This window comes from Chiloscyllium plagiosum, unplaced genomic scaffold, assembly GCF_037043375.1.
Source record: "Chiloscyllium plagiosum isolate Xiang-an unplaced genomic scaffold, Cpla_swu_hap1 HiC_scaffold_16, whole genome shotgun sequence".
In the NCBI taxonomy this organism is placed as follows: Eukaryota; Metazoa; Chordata; class Chondrichthyes; order Orectolobiformes; family Hemiscylliidae; genus Chiloscyllium; species Chiloscyllium plagiosum.
The window spans coordinates 42,800,338-42,824,485 of record NW_028270154.1 but is presented as its reverse complement, the minus strand read 5'-3'; the positions used below and the strand labels follow the sequence as shown (position 1 = coordinate 42,824,485).

Here is a 24,148-nt window from a genome sequence, read left to right as displayed (position 1 = left end):
TATCTTATGTACCTGTGACTCCACTTTCAAAGAACTTTAAGCCTGCAGTCCAAGGTCTTTTTGTTCAGCAACACTTCCCAGGACCTTAGCATTAAGTGTATAAGTCCTCCCCCAATTTGTGTTTCCAAATGCAGCACCTCACATTGATCTAAAGCATCTGCCAGAGTGCCCATTAGCCCATCTGATCAAGATCCCTTTGTACTCTGAGGTAATCTTCTTGGCCACATTTCTATTTCTCTCCTTCCTAGTGATTTCCCTCCTAACCCTTTTACCAGCCAATTGCTTTGCCCTCTTTTCTAACTATACTGCCAGTTTGCCAACCTTGCATCGCCCTATGTATACATTCTTCAAGAATTTTTTCATTCAGGAACACAAAACTGCCTCAGTATAAAGAAAATCCTTGTTGCTATTCTATTCCCCCGTTTTTAAAATTTTGCTGATATCCACCCTATCTGCGCTGAGTGGTGATTTGTCCTTGATTCCAATTTCCAACTTTGCTCACCTTGCCGCGCTCATCTAAGTCCTTACTGATTTCTATGAATTCCTATTCTCCCTTAATTTCTGTCCATATAAAATATCATATTAAACACATGGCCACCTCCTTGAACTTGCTATCATACCTTATAATTGTTTGGTAATTGAAAGTATAAACGTTGATAAAATCTTTTCATGTTGCATTCATTGAGACTGACATGCAAGAAAATAAACTTGGAAAAGGAGCAAATTGATGTTTCTGTTCCAAGTTTGGTTTCTTGGGGTGTCTGTGCTTTGCACTTGTTGATATCACGTAACCTCACTCATTCTGTGTTCATATTCGGACAACTCTTCAGTTTGTACATTTGCACATCAAGACTGCCAACTATTTAGTCTTACGCTCTCAATATGCTGCAATACTTCTCCAGGTTTTCATCTGGTCAGCTGTTGTCAATCTATGAAGCCCTTGTATGCAATAAAAAGTTAGTGTTCCATTCCTGTTGTCTGTTAGTGTACTTTTCCAGCTTTGTGCCCTTGTCCAGGGACAGGTGTGAACATATCCAATTTTGCACCACATTAATCATCCATTTCTAGATGTGGCTGGACCACACTAAACAGTTTTGTGCCTCACTGATCTCTGACCAAACTATCTACCATTGCAACTTAACCAAAAGATAAAACTCAGCTTCTTTATGCCATTAATCTTGACCTTAAATCTGAAAATACTGCTCACCTGTACTCCCCTCAAAAATACAAAGCTCATACACTGTATGACTGAGACCACCTTTGCCATTTTTTCTTATCCCTACCCTCACCCTAAACTCTAAGACTACTTTCTGTAGTTTATCTCATAGCATTCGTGGGTTTCTGTTATCCTGTTACCATCAACTTGTTGACCACCTTCACTTACTTTACATCCCATACTGTCCAACATGTAACAAATTCTTCCTCATCACGTACTGCTCATTTCCCTTCCAAATATTATTTACTTTCTCTTCAAAAATCCTATCCTCATCTGCCAATGCAAACTGCTGTCTATTGTGGATTAACCTTTGCGTCCATGAGCATATTGCTTCCTGAATTTCATCTCATCAAACCCACCACCGAGTATTTAAATCATTCTAATCCATTTCTGCTCAGTCATTATAGAGAGATTCCTAATCAATCACAAAGGTCTATAACTGTGCTGTAATGTATCCAACATTCTTGACAGCTTGTTACAGTCAAATGCAACTGCTTCCTCTCATATTGCTCCTCTGGTCCAGCTTTTGAGATTGTCTACATTTGTTTTTGCTTTTTTCCACCAAATTATGCCCTGGACATTTCTAACAATGACACCTAATCCTCAACTCCTTGCTGCACGTTGGCACCATCATCTTCAACCTCTTTGCTGCCTCTTTTGACCCCCTCCACAGCTTTAGTGCTGCCAGGTTTTCCAACATTGTTGTTGATGGCCTGTAAATTCTTATAGTTAAACATTAGGTAGACCAAATCCATTTTCTTTGGCCTCGGTCATAAGCTCAATATCTTCCATTCACTTTATTGTTTGAATTGGATTGTTCATTGTGTGAAAGTCCAAATGACTCCATAGTAAACTTCAAGAACCCCATATAACTGTCCATCACCAAAATTCTGCACTGTTGCCAGAACCACTCCATACTTTGCCACACGTACTGCTGGAACCCGCATTCATTCCTTTGTTAATATCAGACTTAGCTATTAGAGGCCTCCTGGCCAATCTCCATCCTTCGTAAATTGTGCACCATCCAAAATTTGATGTTCCTAAAATTTCCAATATAAAGTTCCTGTTCTTGCATTTTGATCCCATTTGCATTTATACATGCATGAGTTAGCATGAGCGGGCATTCAGCATCTCTGATGCTGATCATAACTAATCTGCTTATAACCTCAAATTGTATTACTGTATGCTCCTGATATTCCTCTCTCATTTTGACAAGTTTCTATCACATCTGCCTTGAAAATATTCAAGGATTCCGCTTTATTACCTTTCAGGAAGAGAATTTTAAAGAGAAAATGCAAGTCACCTCAATTGTCGTTTAAGTCAGCAAAGAATGATTTTTAAACAGGGACCCATAGTTCCAGATTCTTATATAAGAGGAAGCATCCTCTCCACATCTGCCATATCAAGATTTGCGGGATCTTGTATGTTTTAATCAAATCATCTCTGCAGCCTTTCCACCCCTCTAAGGACTTGGTATTATTTCAAATTTACTACTTGTCCATCCATCAAAATCTTTTGGCCTTCAGCCATTTTGGATTCTATCTGCTGTAATTCCCAGCTTAATACTCTTCATTTCCATTTCTTTGAAGATCCTCTTGAACACTCTTTAGTTTTCCTTGCTTTGCTCACCCCCAAAACAAATTTCATATGGCTTGTTACCGATTTTTGTCTGACAAAGATGGGAATCACCGTGAAATGTTTATCTTCATTAAATAGTTTTAATTTGCCAATTATTGTTGTATTGACTTATAAATTTTGGAGACCATGAGAATACAGTGTATCAATAATCCTGTTATCGTAAATAAGAGCAGTGTTGGAAGAATTCAGTAGGTCTGGCAGCATCATAATACTTCCAGTCCAAAATGTGTCTTCCTCAGAAATTTGAATGTTCTGAAGAAAAGTCTGGTTGAACTTGACACTTAACTCTGTTTCTGTCTCCAAAGATGCTGCCAGATCTCCCATATTTTCCAGTATGTTGTTGTTATTTCAGGCTTCTAGCATCCACAGTACTTCGCTTTATTCCTATGATCTGTGTTCTTTTGACCTTCTATTCTAAACTGCACAAATATGTTTCCTCTTCTGAACCTTTGCATCGTGTTGAAATCCAGACTAATTGCAAAAGCTCCAACTCTAAACATTTTCTTACTTCAATTAAAATCTGGGAATACTTTAACTTCCTTTTGCAATCTTCAACCTCCAATTTTAATTCCTATTTCCTGATTGAGTTTTCATGGTTAGTTTTTGCAATGTATTTGTGTTACTGTGAACCAAATTAAAGGAGCTAGAAGTGAAAATGACATTTTTATAGAATAAATTTAATTTATTAAAAACTAATTGCTAAAATAGGCATTAGATTTGTTTGCTTCTGATGAAGTAGTATAATCTGAATAAGTTCAAGAAGCAGTAAAGACATTTTCTTTGAATACTTTAGACTACTGCCTTTGTACACATGCCTTTACAATGGTCAAACAAGTTGTAGAGCAAGTCGATTTAAATTCGATTAAACAACTGAAATATACTACAATGCACTAAATAAAAAAAAAGCTTGGTACGGAATACGAAATCTTTTCAACTAGTTTTCCTGAACCAGTTGATGCAGATATTGATCAGTGGAATAAAGTTATTGAACAACTAGGAACGCCATCTGCAGAATTCATGAAGAAATTGCAGCCAACTGTACGAAATTATGTAGAGAATAGACCAAAGTATCCGGGGCTTGGCTTTGAAACACTATTTCCAGATTGGGTGTTTCCAGCAGATTCAGAACGTGACAAGTTAAAAGGTATGATTTATTTTTTGAAATTTTATTTAGATCCTGTTCAAGAGTGTTGTGTGCACTTGTAATTTTAAACTTTATGAAGAACTTCAATAGCAGATGTAAAATTATGTGGAAATTAAATTGCTGAATGTATCAAAATCCAGGGGTATAATGTGCCATTAAGTTTTTAAAAGCTTCAACTTGGTGATTGTGTTTAAAACTGTTTAATAAAACTGTAAATTAATTATTTTCTGGCAATTTTAAATCTTAATGTCATAATGGTTTAAAGTTTTACAAGGAAGCAAGCAATATTTTTCATGTTGAATTTTTTTAATAAAGAAAGTGTTTGAGGAGCACATTTTTCTTTGGTCAGTGTGGCAAAATTATGTATGTTAAAGTATTTGCTGTAGCTTGTCCAAAATGCTCCTGTTGGGAGGGGTGGGGGGAATCTATTTATGTTAAGTGCATTTAATAATGTACAAAATGAGTAGGTTATAGAGACCCTTCAGACATTAAATTGTTTTATTTATTAAATTTCAGTAAGTCAGGCCAGAGATCTTCTATCAAAAATGCTCGTAATTGATCCTGACAGGCGGATTTCTGTAGATGATGCCTTACAACATCCATATATTGCCGTCTGGTATGATCCTTCTGAAGTAGAAGCAGTAAGCAAATTATTTTTGATTGTAGCATTTTAGTTATCTGTCTAATATTAGTGTTTGATCCATATTTTGCATCTGTGCTTGAACTGTTTTTATCTAATCTGTATGTTAGAATCTAAATTTAGGCTCATCAACATAAATGTGAGCATTTGGCCTATTGAATCTGTTCTGCAGTTCAGTACTATCATGGTTGTTCTTTTGCTTCAATTGCAAGTTTCCACCTGCTTCTGATCTGCCTCTATTCCCTGTGTTCCAGCAGAGGCTGGAGGGGTGCATTGATTATTTTCTCACTCCACTCATCCACTGATTATGGCAGTTTTTAAACCAGAATTGGTGATATGACTGATGAATATGGATTTTTGGCTTTTATCTGATTAGAATTAGGACCAAGTGCGCCAGGTTTCTTTCGTCAACATAGAATAGTTAGTTTATTGCAAATAAAACATGTTCTCATATGTGGAGATGGTTGACCAAAAAAAAATTAGATTCTGCAAAGATGCACATGACGATTTGTATTGTGTCATCCCAAACTTTACTTGATACAAATGTGAGCAACAGATAAATGGTAGAACACCCCGACTGTGACCACATAGATTTCTCAGAAATTCACCCCTGACATTAGTGATTAATGCAGGTCACTAATTCTCATTGAAACCTCATGGGATTATGGTTTTGATAAACTGGCCTTGCAGATCTGTTACAAACTGCTTCTACAACTGCTTATGTTCTAGTGATTTACCTTCCTTTCCTGGGACCGTGCTTCTTTGGATTTGTGGAAACTGTACGGTTATGGGCACAACTTTAGTTTTTCCATTAACCCAATACTGCTCCTGGGTTTATTACTTGTGTTCTGATCTTGTTTAGTTGGTGAAGTAATACTGCTTGTGGTCTTCCTTCAGCCGAGGTCAGACCTGTACTGAACTGCTAGTGGCACATTGCTTCTGAGTCCCATCAATTTCCAGAATTTCTCTGGAGCCATGAGTGGAATATTTTGCTGCTTTTTAACTGCAAGAACATTTTCCTGAGTTTGAACAGCAAAGAGCCATCCAAATGTTCTTGACTTCTCACTTGGAGTCCCCAACAGCACATTTGTTCTCATTCAGTTGCCTTTTCAGCAGTGTAGCTTGACAGTTCTTTTCTAGATGGAGCTTGTCTCTGTCTTAGTCTTTGTCACCTCATCCAACTAACTGTGACCCAGGACTGTTCGTCAGAGGCCCTTGAACTGTTTTGAGTGTCCTATTGAAAATATTATAACAAGATCTGCCCTTGCTCCAAGCAATGCTTTAATGTAGCCAATATTTTAGAACAATAAAATGTAGTATCTCTGGAGTTTTCTGTCCTCTGACTGTTGCAATGTCATCAAGTGCTGTGTCTGGCAGTACAGAAATGCTTGCAGATAAATCTGAATTAATTACACTTCAGCGATCAAAGATTTTTCCTTGTCAAATCTAGCCAGTAATAAATCATTCACAGTTCTCATGGAGGGCAAGTGAGGTAACGCTGTAGAGAATTCTCTCTGAATAAATTTCTCCTCAGTCTCAAATGATCAATCCCTTATCCTGAGCCTATGCTCCTTTGTCGTAGATTCTTCCTCTTGTTTTACCCATCTGTCAACTTTTTGTCCACTCACTCACCCTGTTTATATCTCTTTGCACTTTTATTCTTTGTTGGAACTTGCATTTCTGACCAGTTTTGTATCATCTGTAATCTTCAATCACTTTATCTCTTTATCTAAGTCAATATTATAGATGCTAATTAGTTGAAGCCTCAGCACTGATCCTTGTGGCACACGTCTAGAAATAGCCTGGCTGTTTGAGAATGCCATATTAATATTTACACTGCTGTCTGCCTTTTAACCAAACTTGTTGACCTCTGCTAATATGTTGCTGTCAACTCCAGAAGCAATCTTGCCTATTAACCTCCTGTGTGACATCATCCAGATTTCTTTTGGAAATGTACTGGGTCTCCATTATCTACTCAATGGAAAAATCCTCCAAATAAATATAGCAAAACATATTTCCCATTTATGAAGCAATGGTGACTTTGTCTGAACATATTATGATTTTATTTCAATCCCTTTTGGGGATACAACCCTATCCCTTTTCAGCAGGATGGATTTCTCCCAGAACCAAAGGGCATTTTAGTATCCAATGCCAACTAATCTGAAACTAATGAGTTCACACTGTAGTGAAATGAATCTGAGCTATTTATCTTATTGGCTTATAGGTGGCATTACTTCATCCTGTCCACTTTCCTCCAGACTTTTTCAAAAGGAAATGTTTTTGATATAATACCAAAATGAAAGTTGTGTTTCTTGGAAGGTAGGAAATCTTCTTAGGATAAATGAACTTGCTGCCTATTTGGAAATGGAAAATTGGCTGGAAGTCTGAATCGTAATTTGGGAAATAGCTAAATCTGATGTCTAAAGATTGATTTTAGTAAACGTAATTGATACAATCAAATCAGAAACTAATCTAATATATACAATAAAGTATGATATCCAGCTGTTTCATTACCTGGCTAGGTAACATCGTCAGTGGCGACCTCCAAGTGAAGCGGAGCTGTTGTCTCCTGCTTTCTATTTATATCTTTCTCCTGGATGGGGTTCCTGGGGTTTGTGGTGATGTCATTTCCTGTTCGTTTTCTGAGGGGTTGATAGATGGCATCTCGATCTATGCGTTTGTTTATGGCGTTGTGGTTGGAATGCCAGGCCTCTCGGAATTCTCTGGCATGTCTTTGCTTAGCCTGTCCCAGGATAGATGTGTTGTCCCACATGTGTTTAAAAGACCCAGTACAACCCATGGACAAAACCAATGTCATCTACAAAATTCCATGCAAGGACTGCCACAAACACTACGTAGGACAAAGAGGAAGAAAGTTAGCCACCAGGATACACGAACACCAGCTAGCTACAAAAAGACACGACCCTCTCTCCCTCGTAGCCCTACACACGGATGAAAAAAAACCCACCATTTTGACTGGGACAACACATCTATCCTGGGACAGGCAAAGCAAAGACATGCCAGAGAATTCCTTGAGGCCTGGCACTCCAACCACAACGCCATAAACAAACGCATAGATCTAGATGCCATCTATCAACCCCTCAGAAAATGAACAGGAAATGACATCACCACTTACCTCAGGAACCCCATCCAGGAGAAAGATATAAATAGTAAGCAGGAGACAACAGCTTCGCTTCACTTTGAGGTCGCCACTGATGATGTTACCTAGCCAGGTAATGAAACGTCTGGATATCAAACCTACAGCTCAGCGAGCAAACCTACACCCTAAACCTTGACCTGAGCTACAATCCTTCACAAACCTTGCAACAATAAAGTAAATTATATGTCAAAAAGGACAATATAGATTTTTGATATTATGTGCATAGTGTTGTGTAACATGTCAATACAAATGCCTTTAGTGAGGACACATTGTGCATTGCTAAATGTTTTTAGGTCATTAAATTTTAGCATTTTCAATGCTGTTCCATCAATGAGATCCACCAATGGAAAGTACAACAGTGTTACAAAGTCCTGACAAACTGAAGGTTGAATGGGAAAGATTGTTCTTGAAAGACTGCAAAAGTCACATATTGAATGTGAAGCTTGGGAACAAGTCTGTTTGACTGTAGATGGTGACTGCTTTGATGAACTTAGTGTGTCCAAATATTTATTTGGCCTGTAACTAATCATTGTTTTCAAAAAGAAAATTGAAGCCTGCCAGCTCAGGAAGGCTTGCTGTTGAGAGAATGCTGTCAACATGTGAAAGTACTTGTGACGTCTTTGAAATGCAAAGATTCAAGTGCATGGTCTAGAAAATCTTTTTTTTAAAATGTCTTATTAGGAAGCTAAAGTGAAATATACGAGTTGTATTCACCATCCAATTTTATGCTGTGATTCCTGGCAGCATGTGACTAATCTAGTTCTTTTGTAAAAAAATGCCTGTAAGACTGTGTTCAGGACCTAGAAAGGCATGATGTTTAATTATTCTTAACACCAAAAAGACTATTGTAAGCAAACAATCCACATGGACCATTGAAAGTTAGAAGTTCTTAATATACCAGTTCACTGAGAAAACCAACTCTCTGCCGCTTCTTTAAGTTTCCAGGTATGTTTAATATTCAAGTCAATTTCAAACTGTTCTATAGGCAGGGAACAGGCAGCAGACTAGTAGAGTACCAAAGATCTGTTGGAAATGGTTTTTCTGTGTGTGAGAGAGAGATGCCCGGGGATAAAATTCTTGTTCAGGCAGCTATTTCCTTGATATTTCAGATACTAATTATGGTTTCTACCATATAGAGAAAAGTCAAAACTCGAGGGCTCTCAAATGCTTATTTCAGTCTTTGTGGTATTTACTCCTGTAGTGCATTCATGAAAGAATAGGCTGGACATTTTTCTAACAAAGAATGCATGGAGCATATTATACTAGAGCATGTTGTCAGGTTTAGGCTTGTTTATGTATTGCTGTATTTATGTAACTAGGTACCGTGTAGTCTTCATGAAGTAGGGAGCTAGAGGAGATAGTAGTCTACTCCCTTTGAATCTGGCAGTGAATGTCAGAATATTACTGACCCTGCCGATCAAAACAAATTTTGACAATGTCCAAAGTTAACTGACTTATTTAATGTTGTCGTTTGCATCATCATGAGAAGCTGCCTTCGTGTCTATTGCAGACTTTTGAAAAGGTTTGCTCTGTTGCAATATGCATATGCTCCTGTTTTGATAAACATGAATAGGGTTAGAGATGACTCTAGGATGGCTTATAACATTTTGCAACCTGTAAAGTGCATTTTAAATGTAGTCAACACTTGTGATGTAGGAAATGAGATAAACCAATTTGCATTTTGCAATCTTCTACTAAGACCAACAGAATAAATTTTGGTTTTAGATATTCTGAGGAATGTGGGCTCTGGAGAGAATTCCACTGTTTCTTCAATAGTGCCATGGAATCTTATATGTCCAAAATATTGTACCTCTGACACTCTTCTGGAGTGCCAGTCTAAATTGTGTGCATACATCTTGATTGAGCCCTCAACCTTCTGACTCTGAGGTGAGAGCATTGCTGCAGTGACGCATGAATTTCTAACTAGTGATGTGGGATTGGTTCTTCGCAAGTAGTCTTTTTTTCTTAATTCTCTTACAATACTTCTTAGCATCTGTGTTTGCATGTAGATCATGTAGCAGTGATATTTGTGTACTTCGTCATGTGGAAGAAATTTCAAAGGGTAAGTCAGTTGTCTTAAGTTCAGTTTCCGTTTTGTAGTCAAATACAACATCAAATTTGTCCATGGTGTTGCTTCTTAAGTAAGAGTCACCGTTTCATCTATCGCTGTGGTGTTGCTTTTATAGATTTTAGTCAAAGGTTCATATGTTTGTTTTAAAAAAAAAGCAACATTTTTGTACCCATCTGAACAAGCTGACAGTGAGGCTGTGGTGTAGTAGCATTTTTGCGAGTAATTTAGGAGATCTGGGAACCAGAATTCAAATACCATCTTGGCAGAGGGGGTGGAATTTGAATTTTAAATGCCTGAAACTAGAAGTCTAGTGATGGTCATGAAACCACTATTGATTGTCATTTGAAGAAAGGAGAGAATCCGTCTGGTTTGCCAAAAAGAATCTGCTGTCCTTACCTAGTTTTTCCTACATGTGACTCCAGACCTCTTGCAATGTATTCAATTCTTAACTGCCTTGTGAAGTGAGCTAAAATCAACACAACACTATCAAACTACAATGAAGTCTCAAAAAAGGAATTAAACCAGACATACCTCCTGACACTGACCTAGGCACAAGAAATGGTATCCGTATATTGAAACTTGTTAAACCTGCAATCTCTTTTAGTGCCAAAATTTGGAGATTTGACTCACTGACTAATCAGTCAACAGCCTGACGTGGCCCGTAAGATATGATTCAGAGTGTGTGACTATGTCCTAGACAAGTCATTATCATCTTTCAGCAGATATGGTGGCTCAATAGTATGCACTCAGGAGGGAGTTGCCCTGGGAGATCTCAGCGTTGTCTCCAGACTCCATGAAGAGTTTTGAAAAAGAAACCTGCAGGTTACTAGAAATGCTCAATCCTTGGTTGATGATGATAACGAAGCAGAATGTACTCTGCATGGAGGATTTCAATGGCTAGAGTAATTTTGGTTAACTGCTACTGTGTGAGTTGGTCAAGTCCTAAAAAACATAGTTGCTAGACTAAGTTTGCAGCAGATGGTGAAGGAACTAACAAGATGGGAAACCATACTGACTTTATCTTCACCAGTATGCCTGCTGCAGATGCATCTGCCTGTGAGGGTGTCAGTAGAAGTGACCACTGTGCAATCATTGTGGAGATGAAGTCCCGTTTTGATGGAGAGAATATCCTCCAGTGTATTGTGTGGCACTATCACCGTGCTGATTGGATTACAGTTATGACAAATATAGCAACTCTGGACATGGCATTCAGTGAGACAGCGTGATATTGGCAGTAGCAAAATGGTATTCTGACATAATCTGCAACTCACAGCCCGCATGCTCCCCTAAACTAGGGGATCAATCTTGGCTCAATAAAGAGTGCAAGAGGGCATTGAAAAGTAGCACCATGCTAAAAATGAGGTGTCAATCTAGAGAAGTTACAATATAGGACTGTGTGCCAAACAACGTATGTAGCAAGTGATAATCCAGGCTATGCAATTTCACAACCAACAAGCCAGATCTAAGCTCTGCTGTCATGTCACATCCAATTGTGAACAATTATGGACAATTAAACAATTCATTAGATGAGGGAGCTCAACAAATCCTCAGTGGGGAAGCCCAGCAACCTAATGCCAAAAATGATACCGAAGCATCTGTGCTCACCTTCAACTAGCAGTGTTAGTGGGTGATTCATCTCTGCCTCCTCAAGAAGTCCGCTGCATCACTGATGCCAGTCATCAGCCAATGCAGTTCTCTCTTCATAATATGAGGAAGTGATTTGATATAGCAAAGACTGTGGACCCTGACAGAATTCCGGCAATAGTTCTGAAAACCTGTGCTCCAAACATTGCCAGGGAAATGTTGAAAATTTCTCAGGTCTGCTCTGTACATAAAAAGCAAGATCAATCTAATCCAGCCAATTACCACCCCATCAGTACAATTCCAGTCATCAGGAAAGTATTGGAATTGATCTTCAATAGTATTATCAAACAGTATTTGTTGAGTAACAACCTGCCCACTGGCACTCGGTTTTGGTTCCTCACCTCCTCTCAGCCTCGATTCAAACTTGGATGAAAGAGCTCAACTCCAGAGAATTGAAAGTGACATCAAGGCTGCACTTGACAGAATGGCATCAAGAAGCCTGGGCAAAACTGGTGTCAGTGGGAATAGATGGAGGGTGAAAACGCTTTGCTGGTTGGAATCATACCTGACACAAGGAAGAAGGTCGTGGTTGTTGGAGGTCAGTTATCTCAGCTGCATGACATCTCCACAGAAGTTTCTCTGTGTAGTGTTTTAGATCCAGCCATCTTCAGCTGCTTCATCAATGATCTTTCCTCCCATTTGAAGTGGGGATGTTTGCTGATGATTACAAATGTTCAGCACCACTGGGGACTTAAATACTGCAACAAACTCTGTCCCCATGCAGCAAGAGCTCAACAGTATGTGGCTTAGGCTGTTAAATGACAAGTAAAAGTTTTACCAAATGTCAAGCAATGACTGTAGCCTGAACACCACCCACAAACCAACCTTCCATCCCACCCCACCCACCCATCGTCAACATCCTGGGGTAATCATTGACCCGAAACTGCACTGGACTAACCATATAAATACTGTGGCTACAAGAGGTCAAAGGTTAGGAATCTTGTGGCAATTGACTCAGTCTGTCCACTATCGACAAGGCACAATTCCAGTAGTGTGATGGAATATTCTCTACGTGTCTTAACAAGCATAGCTTCAACAGCACTCAAGCTTCGCACCATCCAGGATAAAGCACCGAACTTCATTTGCTCCATATCCACAAACATTTAGTTTCTTTGCCACTGGTGTTCTTCAGCAGCATATGTGCCATCTATGAGATGCACTGCGCAAATTTTTCAAGACTTTTTTTTAAGACAGCACCTTCTAAACCCATGGCCACTAATATCCAGAAGGACAAGGACATCCGATCCATGGGAATGCAGCTACCTGCAGGATCCTGTCCATGCCAGTTGCCATTCTAACTTAGAATTACATCTTCGTTCCTTGGTGTCGCTGGGTCAAGACCTTAGCATTCCTCTCCCATCAGCATTATATATGTGGGCTACAGCAGTTGCACCTTCTCTGGCAGTCGAGGATGGACACTGGCCTAGCCAGCAAAGCCCACATCTTATAAATAGAAAAACAAAAGTTGATACAAGATTGCCAAGGTGCTCTGTGTCACTTCCTCAGTACTGTCAATTCAGACTGCATATATAAGCTATGAATGTGGCATTAAAAACTCCCAAATTTCTCAGTACACCAGGACACACGCTGAGCCGAATTGACATTGAGGGCATGAATTAAATAATAGGTGACTAATAAACCTCAGATGCCTAAAACATCAAGGTAACATGCATGTTATGAACTGTTCTGCACAGATTCCTCCACAGCACTGCCAGATGTTCATTATAAAATTGGAGTGGGGGGGGGGGAAGAAGTTTCGAGTCTGACTGCACAAGCACGAGTATTTTCCCCATGGCTACTTTAATTAAATTGCAGAGAAATTAAAATGTTTATAAATCCAGGATAACAGTGTGTGTGTGTTCATTTTAGGACATATGTCAAAGAATTTACTATTCTGGTGAAGATCGAAATGGCCAGCTTGTGATTGTCCTGAATGGAAAAAGTAGTTGGAATTTCTGATCTGAATAACACATGTAGTATTAGCATTTAAACTTCAGTGATATCCTTCTGCACTTGCAGACTTTTAATCATTGATTTTTTTTTAACAACCTTTACCTTGGGTTTTGGTTTTAAATGTGTCTACTTAGGGAGAGTTAGGCAATCAAAAAATCTTGTAGTAGCTTTTCTGGGAAAATTGTAATAGGTTTCCATGTGTGCTTGATGTATGTGTTATGAAATTGAAGGTATGTACTGTACTTTGAAGAGAGAGAGAGAATGCTGTTCTGAACTGAGATTACAAGCACCAATGTATAAGACTTGATGGCAGTCCCAGAGTGTACTGGAAAATTGAAAATATGTAATGTTTGATTGTGAAATGGATACCTGAGTTTTGGTTGATGTTTTGACAACAATTTAAATTAACCAATTAGATTAAATTATGCCCCAGGATACCAAAACCCAGTCGAGTTTGAATTTATTGTTTAGCCAATACTGAACCGATGAGATGATCTGATGTTTGTGGGGTTATAAAATGCAGACATTTTGAAAATTGGTCAGAGAGAGAAAAACCCATGGCGAGCTAATTGCCCATCTAACATCTTGTTCTCAAAGAAGTGAGAAAACACCTCTGTATCAACGGTACCTTTTTCATGTGAAACATGCTCGCAGGGAAATCAGCCAGAAGAGTGAAGACTTAGGAGAAGATAGCAACTGTATGATTTTGAAATTAAGTTGATGTAATTTAAATAAGTGTCTTATTGGAACAACATGTTGTTATAGAGTTGGAAGCAGATAGTAAGCAGTTAAGAGAAAAGGGGGGCTTAGAGTTGTGCACAGTTGTTTAATGTTCACTTTCAGAGTATAAAAAAAGCTATTTTCTTTAAATAGTAGAGTTTGTGAGTTTTGTCACTCATTGTGACAGATTATGAGGCAAGACAGATTTTTCTGGGTGTTTGGTTTAATTACCAGAAAAGGTTCGCCTCCATGTCATAACAGTATGCTGATTGATTTGTCACAAATCCCGACCTTTGTTTGCTGTGCTAAATTGGGCCTTAACTGTGCATCTTTTGGATGAAGAAAATAACCATGATCAAGAACAAGACATAAGTGGCAAGATATGATCAAAACAAAAGTTTTGTTTTATGGTAAGTAGAAAAAAAAATTTCATAAACCTTGTTAAAATTAAATTGCATTATACTAGTTGCATAGCTTTTAACTACAAAAGACAAATTAATACTGGAAATAATTTCGGTGTTGATCACAATACTTTATTGTTACAACTGAAGTCTTACTGCATAAATCTTGAATGCTGTACCTAAAATCCAATATTATTCATTTCTGTAATACTTCATTGGAGAGATTTAAATGTTTTGGATTTTAATCCATGCACAATATTTTACGTTTGCAAATTATAGATCCATCTTGAATGGCTTGGAATAAATCTTCAATCAAAGTACCGCCAAGGAGATTTTTAGCAAATTGGCAGGCACGTCCATTACAACGCTGTTGTTAATTTTAGCTGACAGCAAATATGAATGTCAACATCCCAACTTAGAAAGAAGCAAGACTAGTGGAGCCTCCATTTAAGTGTGCATCTTTCTGAGCAGCCATGTCCTGCTGAGATTAAGATGGCTAGCTGCTCTAAGTGTTCAAAACAGAAGAATCATATGGATATATGAGCAAAATATTTTTGCTTTGTTCCTTCTGAATTACGCTTGCACGGCAGTTGTGATATAAAACTTAGACTACAAGTATTAAAAAGAAACCGAGGTTTGATGTTTTGAATGGTCTGCAAAGTAACTACTAGTGGATTAATCTGAATCTGACAATCGTGAGACAATTGTATCTCGTAATTTAATCTGTTTTCTAAAATAATGTTCAGGCAAACAAGTTATTGGAAAGCAAGATATCGGGGATGTGTTTTATCTATTAAGTCTTGAAACATTCTTCTGTATATTCCAGACTACTCTTTCTTTTGTGTTGTACTAGGAGATCCTTTGTTGAATGTGATTGAATCATTAATTGATGAAAATATATAAAGGTTAAGGCACTTTCTGCAATAAACATCAGTTTCATATTAGTGCAAAATTTTTGGGTTTGTTGCTTTTTTGTCAATCAGTTTCTAGTGTTGAATGATTTCCACTATAACTACTGAAGCATAATCAAGGCAAAAAAAGCTGTATTTATATTTTGTTTATCACAATATCTCAAAGTGCCTTATACTGAATTATGTACGTTTTGAAGTATTGGCACTATTGTGATGTAGGGAAACTCTGAGCGAAGTCCTGCAATGATGAGGAAATGACGACATTATTTGTGTGTGATGATGTTTGAGGGATAAATATTGACCAAGACACTGGAGCAAATGCCTGCTCTTCAAAGTAGTGCCATGTGATACTCTCTCGCCTAGCTGGGATCTCATTTTTAACATCTTATCCATGGATAAGATGTAGCATTGTCATTAGCATTAAATATTATCTATAACTATATACTCAAGTCTTTGGAAATGGGTGTAAATCCATAAAATTCTGCCTCAAGGGCATGAATGCTTCCACTGAGCTAAGGCTAACGCCAGGAATGTCTTAGCATTCTGTATATTTCAGATTGAGGAGGTCCAGTTAAAGGAACATTTTCCTGAAAGGGTTTAGGAGAAGTACAATAATATGGTAGGGTTAAACAAAAATATGGTCACATATGTTACAAAGTGCTAATTCCATGCAATGTCGTTGTTGATTCAGTTAAAAAGTTATAATATATTTTGTCCTGATTCTTTGAAACCAGTATTCTTTTATAATATTAGTAGATCTCTGATTGCTCATGGTATCAAATGGATTTACAAAATAATGGTGCATCATTTGGAAAATGTGAGGGAAAATATTACGAGAATACTTACTAGAGATTGTTCTGTGTAAGACTTAAGTATATTAGAAAGCCAGTATAAAAAAAGAACAAATTGCTTACTGTTCTTAATTTGATCAGAAGAGTTGCAAATAGTAATCTAAACACTCCTGCCTGGTGGGCTCTTATAGCACATTGGTAGTGTTGCTACCACTGAGCCAGGAGACCCAGGTTCAAGTCTGACCTACTCCAGAGATATGCAATAATATCTCTGAACACATTGATGTTTAAGTATGTTTTCACTGCATTGTATAATTTGGGATTGCTTTTGGTGCTTTAGGTCAAGTCCAGACAATTTAACCAGAAATACTATTATTGAGCTATTAATACAAGTAAGCACTTATCTAGGTATAAGCTCTGTGATTTAGCACAGTGTTATTGTTCTGTAGAAAGATTTGTTAACTTTCTGTTTCATGCATCTTGATTCTAAGCTTTTTGTTTGTGCAATAGCCCCCTCCACAGATTTACGATAAGCAGTTGGAGGAGCGAGAACACAGTATAGAGGAATGGAAAGGTAAGTATTCACAAGGCAATACTTAAAGATTAATTAAAAGACTAGTAATTCATTTTAATGGAACACACAAACTTTCATATTTTTTGTGTTTTACTAAGGAAACATTGTTGTCCAATTTAAGTAAATATTAATTAAATATTATACTACTTCATTAAGTTAAAATGCTGCTAAAAACACTTAAATCACTGCTTTATCATAAATCTAAAGGTGATAAAAGCATTTTTAAAAAGTAGACAAATGTTTTTAAGGTGCTGATAACTCTGTCTGTTGGGCCCAAAACTATCTCCTTATAATTTGGAGATGCCGGTGTTGGACTGGGGTGTACAAAGTTAAAAATTACTCAACACCAGGTTATAGTCCAACAGGTTTAATTGGAAGCACACTAGCTTTCAGAGCGACGCTCCTTCATCAGGTGATAGTGGAGGGCTCAATCCTAACAGAATTTATAGCAAAAATTTACAGTGTGATGTAACTGAAATTATACATTGAAAAATTGATTGCCTGTTAAGCCTTTCACATGTTAGAATATAGTGATAGTTTCACTTCTTTCATGTATAAATCACAAAACCTTTTTTTTAAAAGTTGCATTCTTGGGTTAGCTGTTAACAATGGTGATAGCTAGACAATATGATGAAGGTGTTAGCCCCGTGTGCTCTCTGTCTATGCCATGATGTTTAGATTGATTTTAATGTAAAAAGTGAGATAACGGAGTTTTGCATAAATTCATGCAGTTTTTGAGCTGAGTTCTACATGAATGCGTGCAGTTTTTGAGCGAAGTACAATGTAACTCTGCAAGTACAAATTCACTCCACAAAATATGTGTGCTCATGTGGGTCTTGGTCTGTCTGTGTGTGTGTCTGTCTGGGGTGGGGGTTGTGAGTGTGAGAAAGTGTGTGTGTAGTGAATGCAGAGTGTCTTAAGTCTGTGTGAGGGGGTGCATGTGAGAGTGTGGGAGTGTATGTGTGTATGTGTGTATAGGAGTGCCTGTGTGTGTGTGTGTGTGTGTGTGTGTATAGTGCAATGGTGGTCACCTGTAATGTGACATGAACCCAAGGTTCCGGTTGAGGCCCTCCCTATGGGTACCAAACTTAGCTATAAACCTCTGCTCGGCCACATTTCTCTGCTGCCTGTCCCGAAGTCCACCTTGGAGGAGGTCACCCCAAGGTCTGAGGTTGAATGTCCTGGACCACTGAAGTGTTCCCCAACTGGGAGGGAACCCACCTGTCCATTGATTGTTGTGCGGTGCCCGTTCATCCGTTGTCGTAGCCTTTGCTCGGTTTCCCTAATGTACCATGCCTCTGGGCATCCCTGCCTGCAACGTAGAAGATAGACAACGTTGGCTGACTCACATGAGTATCTGCCATGTACAAGGTGGGAGGTGTCCCCACGCGTAATGGTGGTATCTATGTGTCGCTCGGTCTGTCTCGCTCGCTCGGTCTGTCTCGCTCACTGTCTTGCTCGGTCTCTCTCGCTCGGTCTGGCTCGCATTCTCGCTCGGTCCGGCTCGCTTGTTCGGTCTGGCCCCCTCGGTTGGTCTGGCTTGGCCCCCTCGGTCTGGCTTGAGCCCCTCGCTCGGTCTGGCCCCCTCGCTCGGTCTCTCTCTCTCTCTCTCTCTCTCTCGCTCGGTCTGGCTCGCATTCTCGCTCGGTCTGGCTCGCATTCTCGCTTGCTGACCGCTTGGTCTGGCTTGACCCCCTCGGTCTGGCTTGACCCCCTCGGTCTGGCTTGACCCCCTCGCTCGGTCTGGCCCTCTCTCGCTCGCTCGGCCTCTCTCTCTCTCGCTCGGCCTCTCTCTCTCTCGCTCGGCCTCTCTCTCTCTCGCTCGGCCTCTCTCTCTCACGCTCGGTCTGGCCCTCTCTCGCTCGGTCTGTCTGTCTCTCTCGCTCGGTCTGTCTGTCTCTCTCGCTCGGTCTGTCTGTCTCTCTCGCTCGGTCTGTCTGTCTCTCTCGCTCGGTCTGTCTGTCTCTCTCGCTCGGTCTGTCTGTCTCTCTCGCTCGGTCTGTCTGTCTCTCTCGCTCGGCCTCTCTCTCTCTCGCTCGGCCTCTCTCTCTCTCTCTCGCTCGGCCTCTCTCTCTCTCGCTCGGCCTCTCTCTCTCTCGCTCGGCCTCTCTCTCTCTCGCTCGGCCTCTCTCTCGCTCGGCCTCGGCTTCTCTCTCTCTCTCTCTCTCGCTCGGCCTCTATCTCTCTCTCTCTCTCGCTCGGCCTCTATCTCTCTCTCTCTCTCTCGCTCGGCCTCTATCTCTCTCTCTCTCTCGCTCGGCCTCTATCTCTCTCTCTCTCTCGCTCGGCCTCTCTCTCTCTCGCTCGGCCTCTCTCTCGCTCGGCCTCGGCTTCTCTCTCTCTCTCTCTCTCGCTCGGCCTCTATCTCTCTCTCTCTCTCGCTCGGCCTCTATCTCTCTCTCTCTCTCTCGCTCGGCCTCTATCTCTCTCTCTCTCTCTCGCTCGGCCTCTCTCTCTCTCTCTCGCTCGGCCTCTCTCTCTCTCTCTCTCTCTCTCGCTCGGCCTCTCTCTCTCTCTCTCGCTCGGCCTCTCTCTCTCTCGGCCTCCCTCTCTCTCGCTCGGCCTCTCTCTCTCTCTCGCTCGGCCTCTCTCTCTCTCGCTCGGCCTCTCTCTCTCTCGCTCGGCCTCTCTCTCTCTCGCTCGGCCTCTCTCTCTCTCGCTCGGCCACTCGTTCGCTCGCTCGGTCTCTCTCTCGCTCGCTCGCTCGGCCTCTCTCCCTCTCTCGCTCGGCCTCTCTCTCTCTCTCGCTCGCTCGGCCTCTCTCTCTCTCTCGCTCGCTTGGCCTCTCTCTCTCTCTCTCTCGCTCGGCCTCTCTCTCTCTCGCTCGGCCTCTCTCTCTCTCGCTTGGCCTCTCTCTCTCGGCCTCTCTCTCTCTCGCTCGGCCTCTCTCTCTCTCTCTCTCGGTCTCTCCCTCTCTCTCTCGCTCGGCCTCGCGGTCTCTCCCTCTCTCGCTCGCTCAGCCTCTCTCTCTCTCTCTCTCGCTCGGCCTCTCTCTCTCTCTCGCTCGGCCTCTCTCTCTCTCTCGCTCGGCCTCTCTCTCTCTCTCGCTCGGTCTCTCTCTCTCTCTCTCTCGCTCGGCCTCTCTCTCTCTCTCTCTCTCGCTCGGCCTCTCTCCCTCTCTCTCTCTCGCTCGGCCTCTTTCTCTCTCGCTCGGCCTCTTTCTCTCTCGCTCGGCCTCTTTCTCTCTCGCTCGGCCTCTTTCTCTCTCGCTCGGCCTCTTTCTCTCTCGCTCGGCCTCTCTCTCTCTCGCTCGGCCTCTCTCTCTCTCGCTCGGCCTCTCTCTCTCTCGCTCGGCCTCTCTCTCTCTCGCTCGGCCTCTCTCTCTCTCGCTTGGCCTCTCTCTCGGCCTCTCTCTCTCTCTCTCGGCCTCTCTCTCTCTCGCTCGGCCTCTCTCTCTCTCGCTCGGCCTCTCTCTCTCTCTCTCTCTCTCGCACGGCCTCTCTCTCTCTCTCTCTCGCTCGGCCTCTCTCTCTCTCTCTCTCTCGCTCGGCCTCTCTCTCTCTCTCTCTCTCTCTCTCTCTCTCTCTCTCTCGCTCGGCCTCTCTCTCTCTCGGCCTCTCTCTCTCTCTCTCTCGCTCGGCCTCTCTCTCTCTCTCTCTCTCTCGCTCGGCCTCTCTGCCTCTCTCTCTCGCTCGGCCTCTCTCTCTCTCTCGCTCGGCCTCCCTCTCTCTCGCTCGGCCTCCCTCTCTCTCGCTCGGCCTCCCTCTCTCTCGCTCGGCCTCCCTCTCTCTCGCTCGGCCTCTCTCTCTCTCGCTCGGCCTCTCTCTCTCTCTCTCTCTCTCTCGCTCGGCCTCTCTCTCTCTCTCTCGCTCGGCCTCTCTCGCTCGGTCTCTCTCTCGCTCGGCCTCTCTCGCTCGGCCTCTCTGCCTCTCTCGCTCGGCCTCTCTCCCTCTCTCTCTCGCTCGGCCTCTCTCTCTCTCGCTCGGCCTCTCTCTCTCTCGCTCGGCCTCTCTCTCTCTCGCTCGGCCTCTCTCTCTCTCGCTCGGCCTCTCTCTCTCTCGCTCGGCCTCTCTCTCTCACGCTCGGTCTGGCCCTCTCTCTCGCTCGGTCTGTCTGTCTCTCTCGCTCGGTCTGTCTGTCTCTCTCGCTCGGCCTCTCTCTCTCTCGCTCGGCCTCTCTCTCTCTCGCTCGGCCTCTCTCTCTCTCGCTCGGCCTCTCTCTCTCTCGCTCGGCCTCTCTCTCTCTCTCTCTCTCGCTCGGCCTCTCTCTCTCTCTCTCTCTCGCTCGGCCTCTCTGCCTCTCTCTCTCGCTCGGCCTCTCTCTCTCTCTCGCTCGGCCTCCCTCTCTCTCGCTCGGCCTCCCTCTCTCTCGCTCGGCCTCTCTCTCTCTCGCTCGGCCTCTCTCTCTCTCTCTCTCTCGCTCGGCCTCTCTCTCTCTCTCTCGCTCGGCCTCTCTCTCTCTCTCGCTCGGCCTCTCTCGCTCGGTCTCTCTCTCGCTCGGCCTCTCTCGCTCGGCCTCTCTGCCTCTCTCGCTCGGCCTCTCTCCCTCTCTCTCTCGCTCGGCCTCTCTCTCTCTCGCTCGGCCTCTCTCTCTCTCTCGCTCGGCCTCTCTCTCTCTCGCTCGGCCTCTCTCTCTCTCGCTCGGCCTCTCTCTCTCTCGCTCGGCCTCTCTCTCTCTCGCTCGGCCTCTCTCTCTCACGCTCGGTCTGGCCCTCTCTCTCGCTCGGTCTGTCTCTCTCTCGCTCGGTCTGTCTGTCTCTCTCGCTCGGCCTCTCTCTCTCTCGCTCGGCCTCTCTCTCTCTCGCTCGGCCTCTCTCTCTCTCGCTCGGCCTCTCTCTCTCTCGCTCGGCCTCTCTCTCTCTCGCTCGGCCTCTCTCTCTCTCGCTCGGCCTCTCTCTCTCTCGCTCGGCCTCTCTCTCTCTCGCTCGGCCTCTCTCTCTCTCGCTCGGCCTCTCTCTCGCTCGGCCTCGGCCTCTCTCTCTCTCTCGCTCGGCCTCTATCTCTCTCTCTCTCTCTCGCTCGGCCTCTCTCTCTCTCTCTCGCTCGGCCTCTCTCTCTCTCTCTCTCTCTCGCTCGGCCTCTCTCTCTCTCTCGCTCGGCCTCTCTCTCTCTCTCGCTCGGCCTCTCTCTCTCTCTCTCGCTCGGCCTCTCTCTCTCTCTCGGCCTCCCTCTCTCTCTCGCTCGGCCTCTCTCTCTCTCGCTCGGCCTCTCTCTCTCTCGCTCGGCCTCTCTCTCGCTCGGCCACTCGTTCGCCTCGCTCGGCCTCTCTCTCTCTCTCGGCCTCCCTCTCTCTCTCGCTCGACCTCTCTCTCTCTCGCTCGCCTCTCTCTCTCTCGCTCGACCTCTCTCTCTCTCGCTCGGCCTCTCTCTCTCTCGCTCGGCCTCTCTCTCTCTCGCTCGGCCTCTCTCTCTCTCGCTCGGCCTCTCTCTCTCTCGCTCGGCCTCTCTCTCTCTCGCTCGGCCACTCGTTCGCTCGCTCGGCCTCTCTCTCTCACTCGGCCTCCCTCTCTCTCTCGCTCGGCCTCTCTCTCTCTCGCTCGGCCTCTCTCTCTCTCGCTCGGCCACTCGTTCGCTCGCTCGGTCTCTCTCTCGCTCGCTCGCTCGGCCTCTCTCCTTCTCTCGCTCGGCCTCTCTCCCTCTCTCGCTCGGCCTCTCTCCCTCTCTCGCTCGGCCTCTCTCTCTCTCTCGCTCGCTTGGCCTCTCTCTCTCTCTCTCTCTCGCTCGGCCTCTCTCTCTCGCTCGGCCTCTCCCTCTCTCTCGCTCGGCCTCTCTCTCTCTCTCGCTCGGCCTCTCTCTCTCTCTCGCTCGGCCTCTCTCTCTCTCTCGCTCGGCCTCTCTCTCTCTCTCGCTCGGCCTCTCGGTCTCTCCCTCTCTCTCTCGCTCGGCCTCTCGGTCTCTCCCTCTCTCGCTCGCTCAGCCTCTCTCTCTCTCTCTCTCTCGCTCGGCCTCTCTCTCTCTCTCGCTCGGCCTCTCTCTCTCTCTCTCTCGCTCGGTCTCTCTCTCGCTCGGCCTCTCTCTCTCTCCCTCGCTCGGCCTCTCTCTCTCTCTCTCTCTCTCGCTCGGCCTCTCTCCCTCTCTCTCTCGCTCGGCCTCTTTCTCTCTCGCTCGGCCTCTTTCTCTCTCGCTCGGCCTCTTTCTCTCTCGCTCGGCCTCTTTCTCTCTCGCTCGGCCTCTCTCTCTCTCGCTCGGCCTCTCTCTCTCTCGCTCGGCCTCTCTCTCTCTCGCTCGGCCTCTCTCTCTCTCGCTCGGCCTCTCTCTCTCTCTCTCTCGGTCTCTCCCTCTCTCTCTCGCTCGGCCTCTCGGTCTCTCCCTCTCCCTCTCGCTCAGCCTCTCTCTCTCTCTCTCTCTCTCGCTCGGCCTCTCTCTCTCTCTCGCTCGGCCTCTCTCTCTCTCTCGCTCGGCCTCTCTCTCTCTCTCGCTCGGCCTCTCTCTCTCTCTCTCTCTCGCTCGGTCTCTCTCTCGCTCGGCCTCTCTCTCTCTCTCTCTCTCGCTCGGCCTCTCTCTCTCTCTCTCTCTCTCTCGCTCGGCCTCTCTCCCTCTTTCTCTCTCGCTCGGCCTCTTTCTCTCTCGCTCGGCCTCTCTCTCTCTCGCTCGGCCTCTCTCTCTCGCTCGGCCTCTCTCTCTCTCGCTCGGCCTCTCTCTCTCTCTCGCTTGGCCTCTCTCTCTCGGCCTCTCTCTCTCTCGCTCGGTCCCTCTCTCTCTCGCTCGGCCTCTCTCTCTCTCGCTCGGCCTCTCTCTCTCTCGCTCGGCCTCTCTCTCTCTCTCGCTTGGCCTCTCTCTCTCGGCCTCTCTCTCTCTCGCTCGGTCCCTCTCTCTCTCGCTCGGCCTCTCTCTCTCTCTCTCTCTCTCGCTCGGCCTCTCTCTCTCTCTCTCTCGCTCGGCCTCTCTCTCTCTCTCTCTCTCTCTCTCTCTCTCTCTCTCTCTCTCTCTCTCTCTCTCTCTCACTCGGCCTCTCTCTCTCTCTCGGCCTCTCTCTCTCTCTCTCTCTCTCGCTCGGCCTCTCTGCCTCTCTCTCTCGCTCGGCCTCTCTGCCTCTCTCGCTCGGCCTCTCTCTCTCTCTCGCTCGGCCTCCCTCTCTCTCTCTCGCTCGGCCTCTCTCTCTCTCTCTCTCTCTCGCTCGGCCTCTCTCTCTCTCTCTCTCGCTCGGCCTCTCTCGCTCGGTCTCTCTCTCGCTCGGCCTCTCTCGCTCGGCCTCTCTGCCTCTCTCGCTCGGCCTCTCTCCCTCTCTCTCTCGCTCGGCCTCTCTCTCTCTCGCTCGGCCTCTCTCTCTCTCGCTCGGCCTCTCTCTCTCTCGCTCGGCCTCTCTCTCTCTCGCTCGGCCTCTCTCTCTCTCGCTCGGCCTCTCT

The 24,148-nt window shown here is 44.3% G+C and overlaps 1 protein-coding gene across 8 annotated transcripts in view; it reads left to right on the top strand.

Annotated features, from left to right (window-relative positions):
* LOC122556642 (mitogen-activated protein kinase 9) overlaps window positions 1-24,148 on the top strand; it is a 107,953-nt gene that overhangs the window by 44,161 nt on the left and 39,644 nt on the right. For 7 of the 8 annotated variants that reach the window (XM_087995340.1, XM_087995339.1, XM_087995334.1 and 4 more), the window contains 3 exons: window positions 3,816-3,998; window positions 4,515-4,639; window positions 16,800-16,863. In XM_087995340.1, the coding sequence (XP_087851466.1) occupies window positions 3,816-3,998; window positions 4,515-4,639; window positions 16,800-16,863 (372 nt within the window). Of the gene's footprint in view, window positions 1-3,815; window positions 3,999-4,514; window positions 4,640-14,866; window positions 15,532-16,799; window positions 16,864-24,148 lie in introns of those variants that run through there. The other variant, XM_043703594.2, reaches the window with a different exon arrangement.